Source organism: Paramormyrops kingsleyae, chromosome 8 (genome assembly GCF_048594095.1).
Source record: "Paramormyrops kingsleyae isolate MSU_618 chromosome 8, PKINGS_0.4, whole genome shotgun sequence".
Classification (NCBI taxonomy): domain Eukaryota; kingdom Metazoa; phylum Chordata; class Actinopteri; order Osteoglossiformes; family Mormyridae; genus Paramormyrops; species Paramormyrops kingsleyae.
In genome coordinates, this window is record NC_132804.1 from 35,922,188 (window position 1) to 35,947,286 (window position 25,099).

At 39.5% G+C, this 25,099-nt stretch overlaps 1 protein-coding gene across 1 annotated transcript; it reads right to left on the reverse strand.

The window, feature by feature from the left end:
• Nucleotides 1-12,221: 12,221 nt before the first annotated feature.
• On the reverse strand, nucleotides 12,222-24,471 carry LOC111840968 (vesicle-associated membrane protein 3 (cellubrevin)). Its single transcript, XM_023806355.2, has 5 exons — nucleotides 24,357-24,471; nucleotides 21,506-21,593; nucleotides 16,345-16,503; nucleotides 12,833-12,884; nucleotides 12,222-12,706 (listed from the first exon to the last, which is right to left on the reverse strand). Coding segments are annotated over exons 1-5 (318 nt in total). The 5' UTR covers nucleotides 24,359-24,471; the 3' UTR covers nucleotides 12,222-12,689.
• Between the last annotated feature and the right edge of the window lie 628 nt (nucleotides 24,472-25,099).

The window sequence follows — 25,099 nt, forward strand, 5'->3', positions numbered from 1 at the left end:
TGCACTTATGAACACCCCTAGGCTTGAACATGGTCTTTGTTATGGACAAACTGTCTTCAATAGCACAGAAGTCCAATAACAGATCACTGCTCAGATAACTATCAGGTAGGCCATTCTTCCCAATCACAGCCTTCCAGGTTTTTCTGTCATTACCCACATAAGCATTAAAGCTATTGTTACACTCACTCCACAGGCTTCCTGTAGCTGCACACATCAGATTCAAAACACTGATGCTTGCCTACAAAGCTAAAAAATGGTCCAGTACACCCTTACCTAAAAGAACTTATCACACCCCGCACTACACCACATTCTCTCTGATCCTCCAAGAATACTTAATGGTATTTTCTGTGGAACCAGTATCAGAATGTATTCTCCGATGAGACTTCGAAGCACGTCAAATGGGCGTCTGCCAAATGCACTAAATGTAAAGTCCCCTAGCAGAATTGTGAAGTTCGCAGAAGGTGCACCTTCCAGCCCCCCCTCCAAGGCCTCCAAGAAGGCTGAATACTGGTGTCCGGCACATACGCTGTCAGAGTCTGTTCCGCGACACAAAGTCGAAGAGAGGTGACCCTGTCATCCACCGGGTAAACTCCAGCATGCTACCACTGAACCAGGAGGACTAAAAGTAGGCCCACCCTTACCCGGCGCCTCTCTTCATGGACAACTCCAGAATGGAATAGATACCGGCCCCTCTCCAGGAGTGGTGGCTCTGAGGCTAGGGATCTGTGCTACCAATTGGTAGGTTGCTGGTTAAAATCCTGTGAATGCCAGGAGTGATCCTACTCCCTTGGGCCCTTGAGCAAGGCCCTTAACCTGCAATTGTTTTGTCCTGGGTATAACGTTAATCTACATCCAACCCTGCAAGGAGGTCCTCCAACTTATAGGGAAAAATTTTGGGTTGGTGGCAAAACTCACTGTTCCATTCTAACTTGTGTGGTGCTGAAGTATCACCCACTGCAAGGCCACACTCGGGTTCTCATCGCTGAGGTGGTTTGTCGTATTGTGGGTGCAGCAACATGTGCTCCTTACCTCTCCAGGAGTTTGTTTCCAGAGTTTGACCAATGCTTTGAGCTGAGCCTGACTATATCTAGTCGGTATCTCTCTACCTCCCGCACCAGCTCAATGCAATACTTTCCCAACAGAGGGGCTATATTCCATGTACCCAAAGCCAGTTTTGGTAGCTGATGAGTGGTCCGCCGAGGCCTCTGCCTTTGACTGTCACCTGATCTACCTTGTACCCGACCCCCACGGCTCTCCCTGTAGGGGGAAGGCCCTCAGTAGGGCAGACTCATGTTATTTCTTTGGGCTATGCCTGGCCGCCCCAGGCTTGGCTCCAGGATGAGGTCCTGGTCTCCCCAATCCAGGTGGGGTGACATAGACTTTTATAATAATCATCATGAGTCTGTTTGAACCACATTTAGTCTAATAAGTGGACGGTCATCTCTGGCATTAGAATGTCGCTTTTGCCCTTTACCTGGCTGGTTTCTGGTCTTTCCCAGTTTTCCACTTTACCTTATTCTTGTGTACTGCTGTCTTAGAAGTTTTGAACCTGGAAGGAACCTGCTGCTCAGCATAGATTTCTGCCAGCAGAACCACAATTAAATCCAAATTTAAATATGCAGATTTGTTTAAAATCATTCTATGCCTGTATATTATGTCTAGTAGCACCTATTATTCTTGCAGTGATAATCACTTTGACCGATACATCTTTTCAAGGTATTGATAATTTCCACAGCATCCAAAGACTCTCTCTACCTCTGTAGTCCTGAGTGTTATTCTATTATTGTGTGCATTTGTTTGTATTTGAGCTTCTGGATGCCTAAATTTCCTTCAGGATCAATAAAGTATGTATGTATGTCACTATATTGCCAAAAAGTATTGGGACCCCCTTCCACATCACTGAATTCAGGTGTTCCAATCAGTTCCATAGCCACAAGTGTATAAAATCAAGCACCTCGGCATGCAGACTGCTTCTACAAACATTTGCGAAAGAATGGGTTGTTTTCAGGAGCTCAGTGAATCAAAACGTGGTATTGTGATAGGATGCCACCTGTGCAATAAGTCCATTTGTGAAATTTCCGTGCTACTAAAGATTCCACGGTCAGCTATTAGTGGTATTATAACAAAGTGGAAGCTATTGGGAACAACAGCAACTCAGCCATGAAGTGGTAGGCCAGGTAAAATCAAAGAGTGGAGACAACGCATGCTGAGGCGCAAAGTGTGCAAAAGTCGCCAAGTGTCTGCAGACAACCTCCAAACTTCATGTGACCTTCAGATTAGCCCAAGAACAGTGCATAGAGAACTTCATGGAATGGGTTTCCATGGACGAGCAGCTGCATCCAAGCCTTACATCACCAAGTGCAATGCAAAGTGTTGGATGCAGTGGTGTAAAGCACACCACCACTGGACTCTAGAGCAGTGGAGATGTGTTTTCTGGAGTAACAAATCACATTTCTCTGTCTGGTAATCTGATGAATGAGTCTGGGTTTGGCAGTTGCCAGGAGAATGGTACTTACAGAGAGGGGATTATGGTGTGGGTTAGGGTTAGAGTGTTGTTTTCAGTAGTTGGGCTTGGTCCCTTAGTTCCAGTGAAAAGAACTCTTAATGCTGCAGCCATTTTGGACAATTTAATGTTCTGAACTTTGTGGGAACAGTTTGGGGATGGTCCCTTCGTGTTCCAACATGATTGCACACCAGTGCACAAACCAAGGTCCATAAGGACATGGATGAGTGAGTCTGGTGTGGAGGAACTTGACTGACCTGCACAGAGCCCTGACCTCAACCCGACAGAACATCTTTGGGATGAAATAGAGCAGAGACTGGGAGCTAGGCCTTCTCGTCCAACATCAGTGCCTGACCTCACAAATGCTCTCCTGGAAGAATGGTCAAAAATAAACACACTTCTAAACCTAGTGGACAGACTTCCCAGAAGAGTTGAAACTGATATAGCTGCAAAGGGTGGACCAACTCCATATTAAAGTCTATGTATTAAGAATGTGATGTGTAAAGGCAGGTGTCCCAATACTTTTGGCAATATAGTGTATGTATGTATGTATGTATGTATCTATCTATCTATCTATCTATCTATCTATCTATCTATCTATCTATCTGTCTATCTATCTATCTAGTATAGGCAAATATATTACCATTAGACTAGATTCAATTGACATCTACCTTGAGCACGCCTAGTAGGCAAATCAATTAGGCTAAAACCCTCTCTAACTAAAAAAGCAATTGTTTCAATTAATGAGTAAAAAAATAGGCTTAACAGAAGTAGTGTGTCGTTGCAATCCTAAGCTGCAGTACAATCCTACTCCTGTGAGAGTAGGATAGACAGTGACATGCAGCATATTCTCTCCTCATCTTGATGTAGTGATACCTGACTGATACTGAACTCATTGTGTTTATGCTTCTGGCTGGACCGTGGAACTATTTTGTCCTGAATTTTCACACACATACATACACTAGGTCAGGGTTCCCCAGTGGAACTACCTGACCAGGACACCTGCTGAACTGGTAATCATTCCATGCTTAATGGTCTAAACATGTGGGTTTTTAGTGGCAGTAACTAGCTGTTGGTTTGGAATGATACATTGCAGACTACACAATAAGATATCAGCTTGTTTGGACTATGCAGTTGATTGTATTACTATTTCATCAGCAATGTATTCTAAGCTATCAATCCATGCTACTAATACTAAAATGTACACCATATCTCTTTGTTAGGCTTGTTGCTTATTTATAGAATTTTTTCTGTAAGAAGAGGAAAAAAAAAGCGAATTTGTTGTTGAACGCGACTCATTAATGTAACATATCCGTTTTCTCTCATTTTAAAAATAAGTTTTGACAGACTCACATTATAAAATTTTATTGATTAAAACATTGATTTTGCCTCTGGGATAATCAGTTGGGGAGTAAAACAATTCACAATACATAACAATTGAAGAAATGAATGTATTTAAAAACATTTAATCTAGTTTTGTGTTATTTGATCTTAAAACAGCAACAGTAGTGCTTGATCGAGGAATCAATAAATCAGAGCTAAATATGACAATTTTAATATAGCTAAGGCAATGTCAATTGCTCTGCACAAAATTCAAACACTGAATTTCACTGTAACATTTTGTTTTTGTTGAAGGAGTCTCATGTTCATAAGAATGACCAAATATAAGCATTGTAGGCTACCTCCATGCCTTCATTTTCAGAATAAAATGGTTTCTATGGATTTCAATTAGGTTCACAATGTAAATTAAAGACACGTTTTGCTTGTTGCCGAAATCTTTGAGGGCATAACCCCCTTTTCTTTATGAATTAATTGAAATTCATGCATGGCTGCACCTTCCTTTTTGGATTATGTGCGGTTGGTGTGATTGTGTAGATGAGGAGCGAATATGCGCAATTTAAATGCATATAATTTTTTAAGCACTTTCTTGATTTACGTGCCTGATGGAAGAATAGACCCCCTATTCATTGTACCTGGCTTGACACACCAGACTGCATTTGTAAGCATTTGACATGATGATCATGGGAGGGGTGTACTTTTTCCTGCACAAATTCATATACAGACACTCCTCTACTTACAAACTTTCAGCTTACGAACTTTCAGACATACGAATGAAGAGGACTGTAAGTCCAAATCGCGTTCATTGGGCTCCTGTTTCCTGTCCGCAACATTAATTTTTTTCTTTCCATGGGCCAATTCCGGCTAGTACGACTTCTGGCTGCTACTCCCACTGCGCAGCACCATAGCGTGTGTATTCCCAGCATCCTAGTTCCTTGTTCTTGCGTATACCCTTAAAATGATGTTGAATAATGACTTATGAACATTTCAAGTTAAGAATGTCTGTTCGGAACGTATCTCATTTGTAAGTAGAGGAGCGTCTGTATTATGAAAATCAGTTGAATTTGTGTGAGATTGTGAGTTGGACTATTTGTGTGAGATTGTGAGTTGGACTATTCATGTCAGAATTCACACTGTTCATTTGGAATCCTAGGTATGACTATCAAGTAGAATCTCCTTTCCAGGACGGTGACTGGACACTTCTTTTTGGAGGCTGAGAAATGTGATCACCCTTCTAAAAACTTTTACAAAAGGGGCTTTAGAAGTTTATAAGGCATTAAAGGAATAGTGGGTTGTGTTGCTTCTGGACCTTATTGCTGCTTTTGACACAGTTGATCATTCTGTCTTATTATTTATTAAAGACTAAAATTTGAGGTTGGGTTGTGTGGAACGGTGTTAAAGTGGTTTAAATCATACTTAACTAATCGTTATCAATATGTTCAAGTGTCAAATACTTGTACTCCATCGTCAATCGTCAATCACGGCACTGGAAGCGCTTCAGGACGCGCAGACGGGGGAAGTGAGCCGGGGCGCTCGTGAAACTCAGACAACACGGATTTCGAACGCCGTTGCCTAGCATCCATCTGCCGAATCTCCGTTCTCTTTCCAACAAAACGGATGAACTACTTCTGCTTACCCGGATCAACAGGGATTTTTCAAACTGTTTCATAGAAACCTGGCTGAATGACACCATTCCAGACAGCGCGTTACAGTAAGTCTGCCGGGCTTTCAGCTGTTTAGAGCGGATCGCGACGCAGAATCAACGGGGAAATTGCGCGGTGGCGGGACGTGTTTCTACATCAACGAAACGTGGTGTACAGATGTATCTGTGTTAATGAAGATGTGCTGTTCCGATCTAGAAGCACTCATCATTAACTGTAAGCCTTTCTACTCGCCGCGGGAGTTTTGCTCGTTTATTCTCGTGAATGTGTATATTCCTCCGCAAGCGCATGTGAGCACAGCCTGACAGAAACTCGCTGATCTCATCACAGAGACTGAGCGACAACACCCAGACTCTGTTTTAATCATTCTCTGGGATTTTAATAAAGCAAATCTCTCACGTGAACTGCCAAAATACAGACAACATGTTACATGTCCCACCAGAGACAGTAATATACTGGATCACTGTTACACAGCTATAAAGGATGCATATCACTCTGTCCAACGAGCAGCCTTGGGACTTTCTGATCACTGTTTGGTTCATCTCATACCGACCTACAGGCAGAAACTGAAATCAGCTAAACCTGTATTAAGGACTGTAAAACGTTGGACTGATGAAGCAGAGCGGAATTTACAAGCCTGCTTCTCTCTCACTGATTGGTCTGTTTTTGAAGCTGCTGCCAACGATCTGGATGAACTCACGGAGACTGTAACATCATACAGTGTATCAGTTTCTGTGAGGATATGTGCATTCCTACCAGGACCCGTTTAATCTACAACAACGACAAACCATGGTTCACTACAAAACTCAGCCAGCTCTGTCAGGCCAAAGAAGATGCTCGCAGGAATGGGGACAGAGTTCTGTACAAACAGGCCAAATACACACTGAAAAAGGAGATCAGAGTGGCAAAGAGGAATTATTCCGAAAAGCTTCGAACTCAGTTCTCCTCTGGTGACACAGCTTCCATGTGGAAAAGTTTGAAAGACATCACCAGTTACAAGTCACCATCCCCCAGCACTGTGGAGAATCAACAACTGGCAGACTATCAGAACGAGTTCTATTGCAGGTTTGAGAGAACACCACTCTCACCTCCTGCATCCCCCCTCTCCCCAACTCCTGAGAGAACACCATTTACACCTCCTGCAACCCCCCTCTCCCCCACTCCTGCTGTATTGATCAGTGAAGATGAGGTGCGCCAGGTCTTCAAGAAGAACAAAAGAAGGAAGGCACCAGGCCCAGATGGTGTGACTCCAGCCTGTCTGAAAACCTGTGCTGACCAGCTGGCCCCCATCTTCACTCAGATCTTCAACAGATCACTGGAGCTGTGTGAAGTCCCCTCTTACTTCAAACGCTCCACCATCATTCCTGTCCCAAAGAAACCCAAAATTACTGGACTTAATGACTACAGACCTGTAGCTCTAACGTCTGTGGTCATGAAATCATTTGAAAGACTGGTGTTGGATTATCTGAAGGACTTCACTGGACCCTTACTGGACCCCCTGCAGTTTGCTTATAGAGCAAACAGGTCTGTGGATGATGCAGTCAATATGGGACTGCATTATGTACTGCAACATCTAGACAAACCAGGGACTTACGTGAGGATCCTGTTTGTGGACTTCAGCTCTGCCTTTAATACCATCATCCCATCACTCCTCCATCCCAAATTAACCCAGCTCTCTGTACCTACTGTAGCTCTGTCTGTCAGTGGATTACCAGCTTTCTGACAGATAGGCAACAGCTAGTGAGAATGGGTAAAATCACATCCAGCACCCGTATGACCAACACTGGCGCCCCTCAAGGTTGTGTTCTCTCTCCACTGCTCTTCTCCCTGTACACCAATGACTGCACCTCTAAAGACCCCTCTGTCAAGCTCCTGAAATTTGCAGACGACACTACACTCATCGGCCTCATCCAGGAAGGTGATGAGTCTGCTTATAGACAGGAGGCTAAAAAGCTGGCTGCCTGGTGCAGTCTTAACAACCTGGAGCTCAACACGCTCAAAACAGTGTAGATGATCGTGGACTTCAGGAGGAACCCCCCTGCTCCCCCCACTCACCATTATGGACAGCACTGTGGCTACAATAGAGTCATTCAGGTTCCTGGGGACCATCATCTCCCAGGACCTGAAGTGGGACACTCACATTGACTCCATTGTGAAAAAGGCCCAACAGAGGTTATACTTCCTTCGTCAGCTGAGGAAATTCAACCTGCCACAGGAGTTGCTGATACGGTTCTACACCGCAATCATTGAATCCATCCTCTGCACTTCTATAACTGTCTGGTTCGGCTCAACTACCAAATCTGACCTTAGAAGACTGCAGAGGGTAGTCAGGACTGCTGCGAGAATCATTGGAACATCCCTTCCCACTCTCCAAGATCTGTACTTATCCAGAGTGAGCAAAAGGGCTAAGAAAATCACCCTGGACCCCTCACACCCAGCACACTCCCTCTTTAATCTGCTGCCATCTGGTCGACGCTACAGAGCACTTAGCACCAAAACGACCAGACACAGGAACAGTTTCTTCCCCCAGGCAGTCCATGTCATGAACACTTAACAATGTCATGTACACTTAACAATACACGTGGTACAAACAACACAAAAACAAATTATTTATTTAACACACACGCTTATTTATTTTTCATATTTGCACATATCAACATACCTATACAAACACATCATACTGGAATGTCCTTTTTCTATTTTGCACGCTACTTTGTATATCTGTATATAACTCTTTTTATTACCTGTGTCTTGTCTTGTCACTGTCTTTCTGTTGCACTGTAGAGTTCTGTCACTACAACAAATTCCTCGTATGTGTTAACATACCTGGCAATAAAGCTTATTCTGATTCTGAATGTCATCGGTCAAATATGGGGTACCACAGGGATCAGTGCTCAGTCCTTTATTGTTTTCCCTCTACATGCTGCCATTAGGAAACATAATGAGAAAACAATGTTAAGTATCACTCCTATGCCGACGACACCCAAATATACACTCACCTAAAGGATTATTAGGAACACCTGTTCAATTTCTCATTAATGCAATTATCTAATCAACCAATCACATGGCAGTTGCTTCAATGCATTTAGGGGTGTGGTCCTGGTCAAGACAATCTCCTGAACTCCAAACTGAATGTCAGAATGGGAAAGAAAGGTGATTTAAGCAATTTTGAGCGTGGCATGGTTGTTGGTGCCAGACGGGCCGGTCTGCTCAGTTACTGGGATTTTCACGCACAACCATTTCTAGGGTTTACAAAGAATGGTGTGCAAAGGGAAAAACATCCAGTATGTGGCAGTCCTGTGGGCGAAAATGCCTTGTTGATGCTAGAGGTCAGAGGAGAATGGGCCGACTGATTCAAGCTGATAGAAGAGCAACTTTGACTGAAATAACCACTCGTTACAACCGAGGTATGCAGCAAAGCATTTGTGAAGCCACAACACGCACAACCTTGAGTCAGACTCAAACTAGCACCATCTCTAAACTTAGTGCCTCATATCATTCCAATAATGCAGTTCAGCTTGTTTGTTTCCACCGCAGAACAAATGCTGCTGATAGAGCTGTATGAAAAATATGAAGATATAATTGCTAAAAAAGGCAATACTGTGGCCATAAAAAAAAGCCAGGGAGTTGGCTTGGCAAAGAATTGCAGACAGATTAAATGAGCAAGTTATGCAAATGTTACTTAGTACGGTGGTACAGTGGTTTATGCTGTTGCCTTACACCACGAAAGTTCCTGGTTCGATTTCCATAACCAACGGGATAACCTTCTGGGTTATGTTCACATGTCATTCTTGCGGTATAATGTTATTCTGTAATATTTGATCTCTGTAAAATACTTTCAGTTGCATCCATGTAAAATGTTCTGCACATCTTGTCTTTGCGTTTTACTAATAAACTTTTAAAGTAGACTGTGACTAAACAAAATATAAAAATATCTTCCTGTTCATATTATTTTAATGGATTTTTCTTTTTTCAATTTCAGTCATTGCATTTCATGTTTGACCTTTGTAATATAGGTAGGCTTTTATCTGAATTATTTTGGAATTAATTGGAATGCAGAGATGTGATTTTTATAAGCTTTATTATATTTATTACATGACATGAGTAGTAAGAGCGCGGAATTTCGTCCAACGGAACGATCTTTTGGGAATCTGTTCCCACACGTCGGACGTTCCTTGTAGGGCTGGGCGATATCATATCGATATTATATCACGCATGCGCAATAATCACTAGGGCTTCAGATGACAGGCGCAACATTTGGCAGTGCGCCAACTTTTCTGTGCTATACGGACATTTATTTACGCCCACAATTTAAGCAGCTTAGTATGGCTAAATTATTAATGAGGCTTTGTATCAGAGCATGTGAGCGCAGTGGAGCAGTGAGAATTTCCGCTCCTCGCCACGAGGCTGTTGGCTCCGCCCGCTTCTCCGCTCTAATTCGCACTAAGCCGCTCCGCTCAACACCGCTCCTCACTCCACTAAAATTTCCTCCCGCTCCAGTCAAATCGCTCCACGCTCCCTCCAATTTAAAAGAGGGACAAATAATCTGTTTGCCTAACAAATGTCGCCTTATATCATAAAGAAATATGAGCAACGGCAACATTGTGTCACATCCCGCTCCGTACGATCCCGATGTGTGCCACGCCCCCCTCATTACCTCGTGTTCAGCCCTGATTGTTCTCACCTGTTGCCTGTTCCGTTTACCAAATCTTGTGTATATCAGTCCGCGTCTCCCCATGTATGCCAGATCCGGCATTGTGTTGCCAGTGGCTGTCTGTACCTGTCTGTCTTTTGACGATTAAACCCGGTTTACCGGAAGTCCTGGCTTGCTCTCGTCTGCTTCCCGGCCCGCCCGTCTCCGAACGTGACGCATTGCCACTCAGAAAATATTTATTTTTAAGCAACATATAGGCAACAACGGACAGGTTTGGCAATGGCATTCCACACAAAAATAGGCTTAAAAATAAAGGAATCAGTGGGCTTAATAGCCTAAAGAATATACAGGCTACGCTGTCAGTGAAATTTTATTTTATAGACGCAGCAGCAGCATCAACAGAAAAAAATGGAGGGATTTAAAACGTGGATGCTTAGCCTGTATATTCTTTAGGCTATTAAGCCCACTGATTCCTTTATTTTTAAGCCTATTTTTGTGTGGAATGCCATTGCCAAACCTGTCCGTTGTTGCCTATACAGTATGTTCCTTAAAAATAAATATTTTCTGAGTGGAAATGTTGCCGTTGCTCATATTTCTTTATGATATAAGGCAACATTTGTTAGGCATGCAGATTATTTGTCCCTCTTTTAAAATGGAGCGAGCGTGGAGCTATTTGACTGGAGCGGGAGGAAATTTTAGTGGAGTGAGGAGCGGTGTTGAGCGGAGCGGCCTAGTGCGAATTAGAGCAGAGAAGCGGGCGGAGCCAACAGCCTCGTGAGCTCCACTCCGCTCACATGCTCTGATACAAAGCCTCATTAATAATTTAGCCATACTAAGCTGCTTAAATTGTGGGAGTAAATAAATGTCAGTATAGCACAGAAAAGCTGGCGCACGGCCAAATGTTGCGCCTGTCATCTGAAGCCCTACTGATTATTGCGCATGCGCAATATAATATCGATATATCATCGCCCAGCCCTAGTTCCTTGAGACAATGCTTAACTAAGAGAGACACTTAACCTGGTCCAGAGCAGGACACCCACATAACACAACAGATCTGGCAATATGGAGCCACTTTGCGTGGTGACCACCCATAATGTGAAAGGATGAAATCAGGTACAGTAGTATTTGAGCAGTAAGTATGAATAGTAAAACAGACAAATATTGTACTATGGTCATGACTTCAGAAATTTAATAGTAAAATCATATCAGATTTTGTTACACTCAAGGAAATATTATCCTTTAAATCATTTACATCTGCTAAATGCTCACAAGTTGTACCAATTACCTTCACCAGAGTTAGGTTAAATTATATCAAATCTGTACTGGGCCATATACTATCATCATCCTTAAATATTCTTGTGACTTGCACCAACTATTTCATGATTACTTTTCCCCTTGATTCACTTTCACACTTTACATTGTGCATATTTATTCATAATTCAAGACTACAGTTTCTAATGGAATTTAATGACTTTTGGTTCTATACAGCTCTGGGAAAAAATTGAGACCACTCCATATATTTTAAGAATCTGCATGGTTCTATTGGCAGAAAGTTACACTGAGGGGCAGGTTGCTTCCAGGCTCAACATTTCTAATATTGTAGTACACAAGAACAATGTGAAACAAGAGACACTGGCAATAACCAAAAGCCAGTCAGATAGAGGACAGAAGCAACTATATAATACTAGAGATGACTGTCAACTTATCCAACAGAGCCTCAATCAGAGGATAACATCAACTGAATGGGAATGGGAAACAATAAGTGGTGTGAAGTGCACTACTAGGACAACTTAGTAACTCCTAGAAGCAGGAATGAAGTTGTGAAAATCAAGACAAAACCCCTTCATCTATGATAAACAGAGAAGAGCCAGGTTTACTCATAAATTGAGAGAAGAGTGAAACTAAAATTTTGCTGTGGTCTCAGTTTTTTCTAGAGCTGTATATTGGATTTAAAGGTTTAAAATTTAAGTAGGAATATCAGAATTAAATGTCAATGTTAACATGTATACGTTAAGAGCAAAGTTCAATGCAATGCAGCAGAAGAGCAAACTGGGACAAGCATCAGTTTGGTGATTAAAAGTGGTTGAATCAGTTTATTTATCCATGTTAAGCATCTTCAGATCTACAAGTTTAAATGTTACATTTAGCAATTGCCGTTTTTTTAATGTACAAGAATTCTAAGCACTAGAATAAAAGCAAAAAAATTCAAGGGCACTTGGCACTTTTCACAAGACAAATTTATCATAAGGGACATAGTCTTTTTAAAGGATTAATATTAAACAAATGAATATGTACCTTATGTTCCTTGCCAACACGTGTTTGTGTGTGTACACCTTTTTTGGTTAAGAAAAAGAAACCAGACACTCATACACACACAAACCAGTACAGGCACTTTTCTTGAGCTGTTTGTCATAAACAAATCAATACAAAAACTTTCCACAATTAACTTAAAGCTCAGCAGGGTAGAACAATTTAGCATTGGAATAAGTTCTCCTTTTCGTCTTCTCCAAGTGTCCAACTTCTTTGTTCATCTTTAGGACACACTCCAAACTACAGAAACATTTACAGAAACATAAAAAGTTAGAGTGATTGATTTATATTTTTTGTATCTATATTTCAAATACACTGTAGGCTTTATATTGCGAGGACACAAAAAAATCCTGTTTTGATACTTACTAATGATGATGATGATAATGGTCAGAATAACGGCTATCAAAATTGCCCACATCTGCAAATGAAAGTAAATGCATTTATTGCAAAACTTTTTCAATTACTTGAAACTACTGCCTGCCGTGTGCACTGATGATTACCATGAGTGATTTTATTATCCATACTGATAATCCCAAAGATGGCAGTGCTAAATAACTTAACATTCTGGATAACTTTGGACTTTCTCAGCATGTGGCAGTTGACATATAAGGGACATATTTTGGAGGTTGTTTCTGAGGTTGTTCTTATGTTGCTCTTTCTGATCATTACTGTTTTCTTTAAAATAACCATCTCTGCTGACATCAGCAGAGTTAAAACAGAAAGTGTTACATCAATGAAAACACCTGTGCACTATTCATCTAGCGTTTTACACCTATACCAACTCTGCCTTCAGTCCCAGTCAATGATTTTGAAGTCAGTTTCAATTCTAAAGTTATGAATGTTATTGATGCCATTGCCCCCATTAATGTCAAACTTCTCCAATAAGAAGAAACCACAATGGAGGAATGCCATGCTCGTAAAAGCTGAAAAACGATAGTGTAGAAAAGCACAGTGCAGGCGGCAAAAAACGAACAAGTTATTTTTCTGAAAGATTATTAATAAAAAATTACATTAATTCACATCTTATTCACTGTTGTTGATAGACTGAAAAACCACTCGGCATCAGTCACTTATTAACTGTTATCCACCAAGTCACGCAATGACTTTGTATCTTTCTTCACAGATAAAATTCTGAGGATGATACAAACAGTCTGTAACTCCATCTTGGAAAATATGTGACTTGTGGTCCCACTAAAACTACTTCAGTTTACCAAATCTGGCAAATTTTCACCCCCTCATTATGCAGCCTTAGGTGTACCAACTGATGCCTACCTACAAGCTTCTATAAAAGATGTTTTTAACTGTACAGCTTCAGATGTGCTAAAAATAGGTTCTCTTCTGTAGGGGCCTGAACACTACAGTTATCAAATCTCTTTTAAGTGTATGCCGACAGCAGCACGGGAGCCGACAGTGTCGTCTATGACCAATACATGTATATCTGAGGCTACAAAGCCTAGCTAAGTTCAAAATAAACAAATCACAGGGCCCTGATGGCATCTTACCTATAGTTTTAAAAGAGATGAGGGATATTATCAGCCAACCTTTAACTTTATTTCAGAAACCCTTATCTGCTGGTATGGCACCTTCTGATTGGAAGCATGTTAATATAATGCACATATTCAAAAGAGGGGATAGAAGTAATCCAGCAAACTATAGGCTAATCCGTTTAACTTGCATAACTGGAAAAGCAATGGAAACTATAATCCAAGTGAAAATGGTAAATTACCTGGATTCAAATAGCATTCTGAGGGACAGCCAACATGGATTTAGGAGTTGTCGATCCTGTTTAACTAATCTACTCCCACGGGGATCAACATAGATAAATGTAAGGTAATCCATGCAGGGAGCAGAAATATAAAGTACAGATATTTTAAGGGTTCCACTGAAATAAAGGTAGCCGATTATGAGAAAGACCTTGGTATGTATGTTGATGCTTCCATGTCCCACTCTTGCCAGTGTGGGGAAGCAATTAAAAAGGCTAATAGGATGTTGGGTTAAACTCTACACACCTAGAGATGTACAGTAAGTCAAGGGAGGTGATGGTAAAATTATACAATTCCTTGGTAAGACCCCACCAAGAATAGTGTTTGCAGATTTGGTCACCATACCTTAAAAATGACATTGCTGCCTTAGAGGAAGGTCTTATTAGGAGAGGTTAGCTGAGCTGAATCTGTTCAGCCTTGAGCAAAGGAGACTAAGAGGGGACATGATCCACGTATATAAGATTGTAACTGGTCTGGATGCTATTCGGGCAAATGGCTACATCAATATTAGTTTAAATACTAGAACTGGTGGCTATACTTGGAAATGAGCAGGAGAACAATTTAAAATGGATTTGAGAAAGCACTTCTTTACACAGCGTGTAGTTAGAGTATGGAATAGACTCCCTCCCTCAGTGTAGTGCAAGCTAAAACCCTGTTCCTTTAAATCAGAGCTAGGTAAGATTTTAACAACTCAGCTATTATTTGAGTTCTCCCCAAACAAGCTTGATAGGTTGAATGGCCGCCTCTCGTTTGTAAATTTCTTATGTTCTTAAGAACTGAACCATCTGTAGCCTGGTAAGAAATCTAAATTGTGAGAGTGGAACAAAAACAGCCCTATTGTCTTATTTGAACATTTTAAAACAATTTTAAAACTAGGTTGTGTTTTGTTTTGACAAAGATCACACTTTTATTCATATTTTGCAAACTGCAGACCCAAGAATAAAAGAAAAACACACACACATAAATTCAAGTCTCCGCTCCCAGCTGCTAGTTCAGCAGCAAGCTTTTGTTTTCCCTGTCTTCTACCATTATTATACCACTTTCAGTACTGCCTGGATGATCTGGTAGTGCCAGAGAATGAGGCCACACTCGCTGCTACCTCATGCCATGCCTGCTTCACTCAAAATGCTTTAGTGGAACAGAGGTGACGTGCTTATGCCTTTTCACCTCGTGCACATGCATGTCCATTTCCTCAGCCAAATAGCGATCTTGTTTGCCAAATGCACCATTGTAACAGCAATCTGCAGTAGATCATGTGCTGCTGCCTTTTACAGGTGAGGTGATGTACCATTCCGATTTGGGCGTAACATGCAATGAACCAAACATGACTCTGAATAGTTAAGAGTTAGGACAACCCCTTTTCTGCCTTGCACTGGCACAAAATCTGGTTTTTCCATCGCCAAAATAGAGAAATGGATTTAAATAATTTTTAGTTCTGCTTTGCGTTTTACGCTTTGCGTTACATCGTCAAAATAGAGCCTTGCAAGTTAAACTGAAAAGACTATAGGACTTTTTGATCCTGTGTTAAAATGGTTTGAATCATATTTACAGGATAGGGATTACTTTGTGTCAATTGGTAATTATGAATCTGAGCAAACAAAAATAACATTTGGAGTTCCTGAAGAGTCCATTCTTGAATCCCAAATTAATTATATAGCCTGGCCAGTTCATTAGTCTTCAATTCAAAAGTTTGTACGAGGTGATGATATAAAAAAAAAAGAAAAAAGGGGAAAAAAGTTTGTATAGCAAACTAAACAAAAGAAATGACTACACTACATCTCTGAGAATTGTTTTAGAGAGACTTTGGTGCATTGTAATTTTTTCATTTATGCTAATGACATAGAACATTATGAAAAAAGTTTGTAATTAGACTTATGTAATAATAGGCTGGAAATGTTTACCTTTCAAGAGCTAGTAATAGTCTGCCTGTCATATAACTTATTTGATATAAAAAAAAATCAAAAAAAAATTTTAACAAACAAAAGTGAACCAAAATGTGTCGCATTACAGCCCTACCTCCGACCATCAAAGGCACTGACTTTAATCAGTATTTGCCCATATTTAGAATCTGTGCTGAGCATGAGAAAGCCCCCAAGATCTTCCACCAACTCATACCTTACAGTTTTTCCACCAGTACTTCCTCTTCAGCTTGGCAGCACTCGTTTCAAACTGAGAAGCACCAGCCTGTAATGCATCAGCCCGGTCATCCAGTTCTGACAGTTTTTGGTCTCTCTCCAGCACTTTGTCCACATTGACACGCATGATATCCACAACCTAAGGACACATACAACAATTCAAAGGAGGAAACCAAATATATTGACATCATTAGCAACCCAAAGACCCATTTACAAAAAAGTAGTCTCTGAGGTGGTCCCCTAAACTAGATACAGCTATTACATATATGAGGTATCATACACATATATAAAGAATTGACCTGTTAGTTGGTCCCCTGCACGAGATAAGCACCCCAAAACTGTAAAACATATAAAAAGAGCCTCAAAAAATCTTGTGGGAGTAATTTTTTCACTTATCAGAGAAGAAAATGCGCTGCAATGTGTCACTATCCAATGACATCACAACACAAGGTGGGGTATTTTGTACTGAATTCGAAAAATGGCTGTAGTGTATTATTGGGCTGGAAGATGTGGGATATTAATACCAACATCGTATGTTATGTACATGTAATTCTCACATTGCTTGTAAGATAAAGATAAGGCTTTTTCTTACTTTCAATTTAGTATATGGACATTAATATTATAGCAGAGGGAGTTTAAGTTTCGCTAAAATATTTTTACTCTGTCACAGAAAAAAAACCTTAGCTTTGCGATTTTAATTATTAGATTATCTAATATGTTTAAAAATCAGTTTAAAGTTTACCTCCACTGTTTATGCATGAGTGCTGCATGCGTTCTTTGAGACAATCATAGTCATTTTCATCCTTGCTTTTTAAAGCACTCCTAGACGGGATTTCTAAGAAACGTAGGAACTTCGTTTTTGCTTTAAAAGTACAGTGGTACCTCAGTTGTCTAACTCATTAGAACTCGAATTTCTTAAAAGTCGATTTGAAAAAAAATGACCTAGAACTCAATCTGAATCTCAGAAGTCAAACCATGAACGCTGACCTAAGATAACTTAGGCCGGGAACCAATTAATTGGTTTTCCATTATTTCTTATGGGGGAAATTCGATCAGAACTCAAACTTTTTAGGATTCGGTCCGGAGTTCTGCACAGATTAATTTCGAGTTCTGAGGTACCACTGTACCCCAATATCTATTACAACAAAATAGCATCGCCAGGACAGCATGCTACATACACTATGTGTGCTGTCTTAGTATATTAAACAAAAATGTTATTACAACAAAAATGTCAGCTGCATGACAAATGTTCTTCTGCCCAGTAATTTAATTTTTTTATTTTATCTTTGTTTTCTGAGTTTGTAACTCTTTTCACGGCGGCGTTTGTATTGTGTTTCAGGGGCAGGCTCTTTGAATAACCAATAGACAAAGAAAGGATTTCAAGTCCCACCCCAAAGTACCAAAGAAGTACCCCAGCTGGTTTGGCACTTTCGGTACTAGTACTCGACTACAAATCAATGGAAAAGCGAAAGTACCAAAAGTACCATACTTTTAATCTCTTATTTATTTCATACAAATAGGCTAAAGTGTACCTGAAGTGTACCTTAAGTGTTCTGGGGGAATTTTGCCTTTGACTTCAAAACTGAGCTTAATAGAAATGAATTTGTGGACCTTAGACAGGCTACACTTCACAGATCTTCACCTATATGTCTGCAGAGTTTGGAAAAGGTCAGACAAGTAATTTGAGTTATGCTGACAAGATCAAGTGTCTGAGCTGGCATTCTCTTTGCCATCACTACGAGGCATTGCTTCATTTTTGATGTGATTTGTCTTAAAATCTGATCAGGTCCAGATTTACAATCTTACAATGTTTCTACATACGTAGAAAAAACATCAGTGAAATATTTTTGAGTTATTGCGATGACAGGATTAAATGTCAAGTCAAGAGATTTATTTGTCACATACATACAACATGCAGTGAAATGTATCTCTGTGTCACCCTTATGTGGCTGTGTAAAAATAGAAAGAAATAAAAATAGAAAAAGGTAAGAAGTAAAGTCGGAGTAAAAAAGAGAAATTACAATATATAAATACTAAATAACCACCCTAGTTTTTGCTACCACTATGCAGTGCTGCTTCAGTTTGTCACCTCTACAATGGGTTTCCAAAGTTCTAAAAGTTTTTGAAAGATCTATACAATGCTTTTACAATTACTTCTTCACAAGAACGCTGTTTCAATGATAGTGATAACTTGTGGTAATCATGGATTTAATAATTAAAATTTGAAACTGTAATATTAACTGTTGGGAATTTTACCATGGTTTACTGTGAAACCGGTAACCATTTAATCCCTAGTACAGACTAAATGAAAGTTACTACCACCATATGACAACTAAACATGTGATTGCAACCTTTAGAGAAAAAATAATCTAATGCTATGCCAGAAAAATGTTTATTTTGCTGAAGAAATCCTAAGTCCAAATAGTTGGGCAGGTACCAATACACAATGGCAGTTTCCCAGTTAAATATGGCTGAGAAATTTGCTGAAAGTCCTACTTTAGGGTATATACAGAAATTTAAATTAAGAACTGAACCATCTGTTGCCTGGTCTGATGAGTCTAATTTAAATTTAACACTTTTTAATACCTTTTTTAATACTTTCTCAATATTTTTTAAAACCCGCACGGCATTGAGTTGCAACCATTTTTAAACAAGTTTCAAACTGATTTAAAGATTTATAATGTTACACAATTTTGGCCTGTACAACAGAATTTAAATAGGGAACATGGGTCAACAGAATAAATTTAGTGACTGATTTTGAAAACATCTTGCATTTAACTTCTTCAGTCACAAGTCCATATCTTTATCCACTAGGCTATTCATGGCAAGTGCCTTAATTGTTTGGCTTTTTCTTCAATGAGTTTGTCGATTTGCTCCAGTTGACCAACTGCTCTCATCCATGCATTCCTGATTTATGAGTTGTGCATTGCATATGCGAAAAGAGAGCGCTGACTGTCATTATCATAAATTTATCACGCTGATTTAAACTCTTGGTGTGTAAACCTTGTAGTTGCCTGCAGGCATCTTACGTTAGCAAGATAAGTTTGGTGATAATTAATGCAGCTAGCGAATTACTTACATAAAAACCTACTACTTGGGGTTGCAATAAGTTATCGTATTGACCAGTAAACGACAAGAAACATAAATAACACAATCAACAAAAATCTGCTGCCAAAGTCAATCAGTACTTGTACTGATCGCTTGCTCCATTTTGATCGCGGTTCCCGAAGAGAACTCTATCGGCAATCTATGGCTCATCCTACTAGTCCCGGATGTAGAGGGTTGAATTTCGGATTGTATTTTAAACCACAGAAATTGTGGCAGCGTATTTGAAACAGCGAAAATAACGGGACTGAATATTGTAAAGCAGAAATAAGAGGACTGAATGTTACTGCTTGAATAATAAAGATGCGAATGAAATACATGGAATATTTACAACTGAATTTGTTCTTTTGAAATTTATTTTGAGGCGAAATTAAATGAACTGAATTCATGTGGTTGAATTATAAACATGCACTTTAAAATACGTATCTTTGGGAACTGAATTTTGGAAGCCGAATATTTTTGTACTGAATATTTAAGCAATGAAATTACGATTGAAATGTTTTCAGCTGAAATGTTCAATGTTTAAATGTATGCACATATTAAATTACAGTCCCCAAAAATTCAAAGCGTCATTAATGCAGTGCGTTTTTATTCGATAAGTGTAATTCAACGTGTTTTTTTTCCATCAACGACTTTTGTCATTAATTTACTTCCATAGTCCTTAAAAGCTGGGTCCTCTAACCACTTACGTGCAAATTTGCACTTACCCATGATGACTATTATATGACTTAGCTTTTCTGAGTGTAAGCAGCCAACATGTACTTTAGCGCGCAAACTGTTTAAGACGTCGCTCGACCACCGAATATGACGTCAGCATCACAGAGATCATCTATGAATGAAGGAATGAGCTAATCCACATTTAAAATAATTTGCGAGAAATTTAGCAGATAAACTTTAACACACAAATGGACAATTTGTAGTTAAAAAAAATCTAAAATTTAATACCTCGTAAATTTGCGTGTAATACCTTTTAATGGCTTTAATTTTTGCTTATGTGATTTACTTAACTTTTTAAAACCCCGCGGACACCCTGTACTTAATTCGGTCATTGGTTCAGTAGGTGAAACATGGGTAAAATAGCATTCACAGGAAAACTATCCAGCATCAAGTCAGCGAGGAGGCCCAGGTCTAAATATCAATTGCAAACAGAGCTTTACCTATTACTTGATATAAAAGCATGTCCATCTACAGACTCAAAAAAACAGACATTTCTAATGGGCTCACAAAAATATTTAAGTAAATTTAAGCATCACTTAATTATCAAGTTTAAGCAGCTTTGCCTTTTCCCTTCTATGATCTTACTGCAGATGGAAGCTTGTCTTAAGCCTGATTTAAGAAGTAAAATGGCAGAACAATAGTTGCAAAGTTACACATTTTTCCATTCTGAGAAAGAGGGGTGCAATAAAATTTCGTATTTTCATAAAAATAAGGAAGACCAAAATCAAGCTTGCATTTGTAAGATATTAGAATAATATTTACATATTGCAAAATACAATGCTTGTGTCTAAAAATTGTATCCCAGAAGTTATAGTCACAAGGGATTTACTATTCTGGGTGTGTGGAGCACACCCCCCATTTCACATAGATTTCCTCCCACATTCCAAAGACATGCGATTAGGCTAACTGGTGTCTATATTGTCCATAGTATATGATTACAGGTGTGTGTAAGAGCCTTGTGATGGATAATGTACTCCAACCTTGTACCCTATGCTGTGTATGATAGGCTCCTGGCAGGGCTGGAAATTAAACTGCCCACTCGCCTGAGAGGAGTAATTTTGGTAAAGGGCAGAAACAAAAAAAGTGAACACCCCTGGTTTCAGGCCTCCCTCAACCCTGCCCAGGATAAACAGAAAATTGATAAAAGCAAACGTTTTTTCATTCCTAATCTGATGAAACAATTTTCAATTGAAAACAATTACATTATGCATAGCATTAAGAATCTGGAAAAAAACATGATTTAAATTAGTATTACAATGCAATCATTAATTCCAAATCAGAACCTAAATACTTTATATTCTTTCCGGCATGTATCTTACCTCATCTACCTGGGCCTGAGTTTGTTGTAGCCGGCGATTACTCCCTGGCATGCCAGTAGATCCAGAACCTTCTGGAACCGTGGCTGACCTGCAATCACAGTATAACACTGAATAAGTTCACATGTAATTTTATTAAATAATACGTGTCTTGCTATTTGACTATACTGGGGTTGTTTTATACACACACAAATCAAAAAATGTAGTTTTGGTTGAATAAAACTACTAATTCTTCAAGTTTCAAGTTTTATTGTCATGTGCATTTGGGATTACAATTAGATTCTTGTGCTGGAGTGGTCATCCATTAGAACAGACAGTGCAATACAACAGAGTGCAGAACATGAAGGCAAGCCAAAAATTTGTGCAAACATGAAACAATATACAACACTGTATACAATATACAGTCTATAGTAGACACAGTGTGCTAATAACCAATATGTGTGTGTATACATACACACACACACACACACACATATATATACACTCACCTAAAGGATTATTAGGAACACCATACTAATACGGTGTTTGACCCCCTTTCGCCTTCAGAACTGCCTTAATTCTACGTGGCATTGGTTCAACAAGGTGCTGAAAGCATTCTTTAGAAATGTTGGCCCATATTGATAGGATAGCATCTTGCAGTTGATGGAGATTTGTGGGATGTACATCCAGGGCACGAAGCTCCCGTTCCACCACATCCCAAAGATGCTCTATTGGGTTGAGATCTGGTGACTGTGGGGGCCATTTTAGTACAGTGAACTCATTGTCATGTTCAAGAAACCAATTTGAAATGATTCGAGCTTTGTGACATGGTGCATTATCCTGCTGGAAGTAGCCATCAGAGGATGGGTACATGGTGGTCATAAAGGGATGGACATGGTCAGAAACAATGCTCAGGTAGGCCGTGGCATTTAAACGATGCCCAATTGGAACTAAGGGGCCTAAAGTGTGCCAAGAAAACATCCCCCACACCATTACACCACCACCATCAGCCTGCACAGTGGTAACAAGGCATGATGTATCCATGTTCTGATTCTGTTTACGCCAAATTCTGACTCTACCATTTGAATGTCTCAACAGAAATCGAGACTCATCAGACCAGGCAACATTTTGCCAGTCTTCAACTGTCCAATTTTGGTGAGCTCGTGCAAATTGTAGCCTCTTTTTCCTATTTGTAGTGGAGATGAGTGGTACCCGGTGGGGTCTTCTGCTGTTGTAGCCCATCCGCCTCAAGGTTGTGCGTGTTGTGGCTTCACAAATGCTTTGCTGCATACCTCGGTTGTAACGAGTGGTTATTTCAGTCAAAGTTGCTCTTCTATCAGCTTGAATCAGTCGGCCCATTCTCCTCTGACCTCTAGCATCAACAAGGCATTTTCGCCCACAGGACTGCCGCATACTGGATGTTTTTCCCTTTGCACACCATTCTTTGTAAACCCTAGAAATGGTTGTGCGTGAAAATCCCAGTAACTGAGCAGATTGTGAAATACTCAGACCGGCCCATCTGGCACCAACAACCATGCCACGCTCAAAATTGCTTAAATCACCTTTCTTTCCCATTCTGACATTCAGTTTGGAGTTCAGGAGATTGTCTTGACCAGGACCACACCCCTAAATGCATTGAAGCAACTGCCATGTGATTGGTTGATTAGATAATTGCATTAATGAGAAATTGAACAGGTGTTCCTAATAATCCTTTAGGTGTGTGTGTGTGTGTGTGTATGTGTATATATATATATATATATATATATATATATATATATATATATATATATATATATATATATATATATATGCAATAAAACAGTGTGCATGTCTCAAGTATCAACAGTGAGGCTATAAAAACTTAACTTACACGACTAACAAATTCCATTATAAGAATCAGAATCACTTAAATTTACCAAACACGCTGAAAGGAATGTACTGAATTATCAAGACATTTTATAAATCACTCAGTACCTGATATGGAATTGCACATGCTGCCAGAAGAGGGCGCAAGTGGTGAGGACATATTTAAAAAGCTGTCTTTAAACTGATCAGCATTCACACACAAACCATTCTGCGCTTTTGTAATAAAACAAGCTGGGACACAGCTCTAGTCTAATGCACTACACTCAACCACAGACAACAGTTCACTTTACAGCGAGCTTCAGCAATTACGCCGCTTTTAGATGTTCCCGAAGTGGTATACGAAAACTGAATACAATAAATTAAACATACCTAAAACATTTGGTGGTAACTAATAAAAAAAATAAACAGTGAACAGATTCGCTGAGCTCTAGCAAAGCCCCTTTTTTAAAGTCTCACAAATCAAGTACCGTGTTATTAGACTACGACGTCAAACCGGAAAAGTGCAGACCCCGATTTCCCTGAAATAATTCGATTCACAAGATTTATGTTCACATGTGAAATTTAGGCCGCATATCAAAAGCATATAGCAATTATTTCGTAGGCTTTAAGTGACAGTTAAATGCATCTGACTTGTTGTGCTAATTAGCATGCTTGCGCTATATCTAGCCGAGCTAAATTAGCAAACTTACTGTGTAATAACAGTAACAACAACAACAGGAAAAGTTAACCAATTAATACTGAAAGTTCATATTACACTAGAAGAAAAAAAGTCTGAAAGTATAAAATAAACAACGCCCAAACAGACATCAGTTAAGTATACAGGCCTGCGGCTCCGTCCACATTTTACGGTGCATCGGTCTCTCCCAGCAGAGATCAACACTGTTAGCTAACTAGCAAGTTAAGTTTTCTTACTTGGACCTAGCTAATTCTCTAGAACTTTAGAAAATTGTACATACTTTCGAAAGATCGATATTGTTAGCAAGCGTACTTAAGATGAAATTTTACTTACATATTTAACACGAAACAGGTTGGCACTGAGAACTACTGCTAACTACCTAACTTTTAAGGATATTCTTTAAAACCGACAGCGCCACGGAATGGAAAGGACAGGACACTGCGGTTTGTGTTAATAATGTCATCGAAATAAGAGAAGGGTGAAATGTTCGATCCTGTATATATTTTATTCATTTATCAATGATCTGTAATTTCAATAATTGTCTTGCTTTGTCTGTGATGTGAGGGAAATTGCACAATAGTTTACACTGTGCCAGGGTTTTTTTTTCTGATGTTGGAATTTAAGTGATCTTGTCCAATGTGTAGGTCATTCAGGTGTTTTCCAGATTTGGTCCTGCAGTGATACCATGGCTAATCTGACCCCTTCTTCCATTATTGGGGGTTCTTCAATGTTGACCTCATGAAAAATTCTTTGCTGTTGATATCTTTGCTATGGAGGTCTTCTTCTTCCATTAAATTAGTTATTATTTGGCCTTTGATGTTCTCCATCATATCCATTTCAGGCTGGAAACTTTTAAATCTCATGCATCTTATGAAATGTAGATACAAATGTTGCTGTAATTTTGGTCTTTATCTTTCCATGTAGATTTATGAAATTTGTAATTCAGGACATTTCAGAGATTCATTTAATTATGCTTAATGTCAAATATACACTCACCTAAAGGATTATTAGGAACACCATACTAATATGGTGTTTGACCCCCTTTCGCCTTCAGAACTGCCTTAATTCTACGTGGC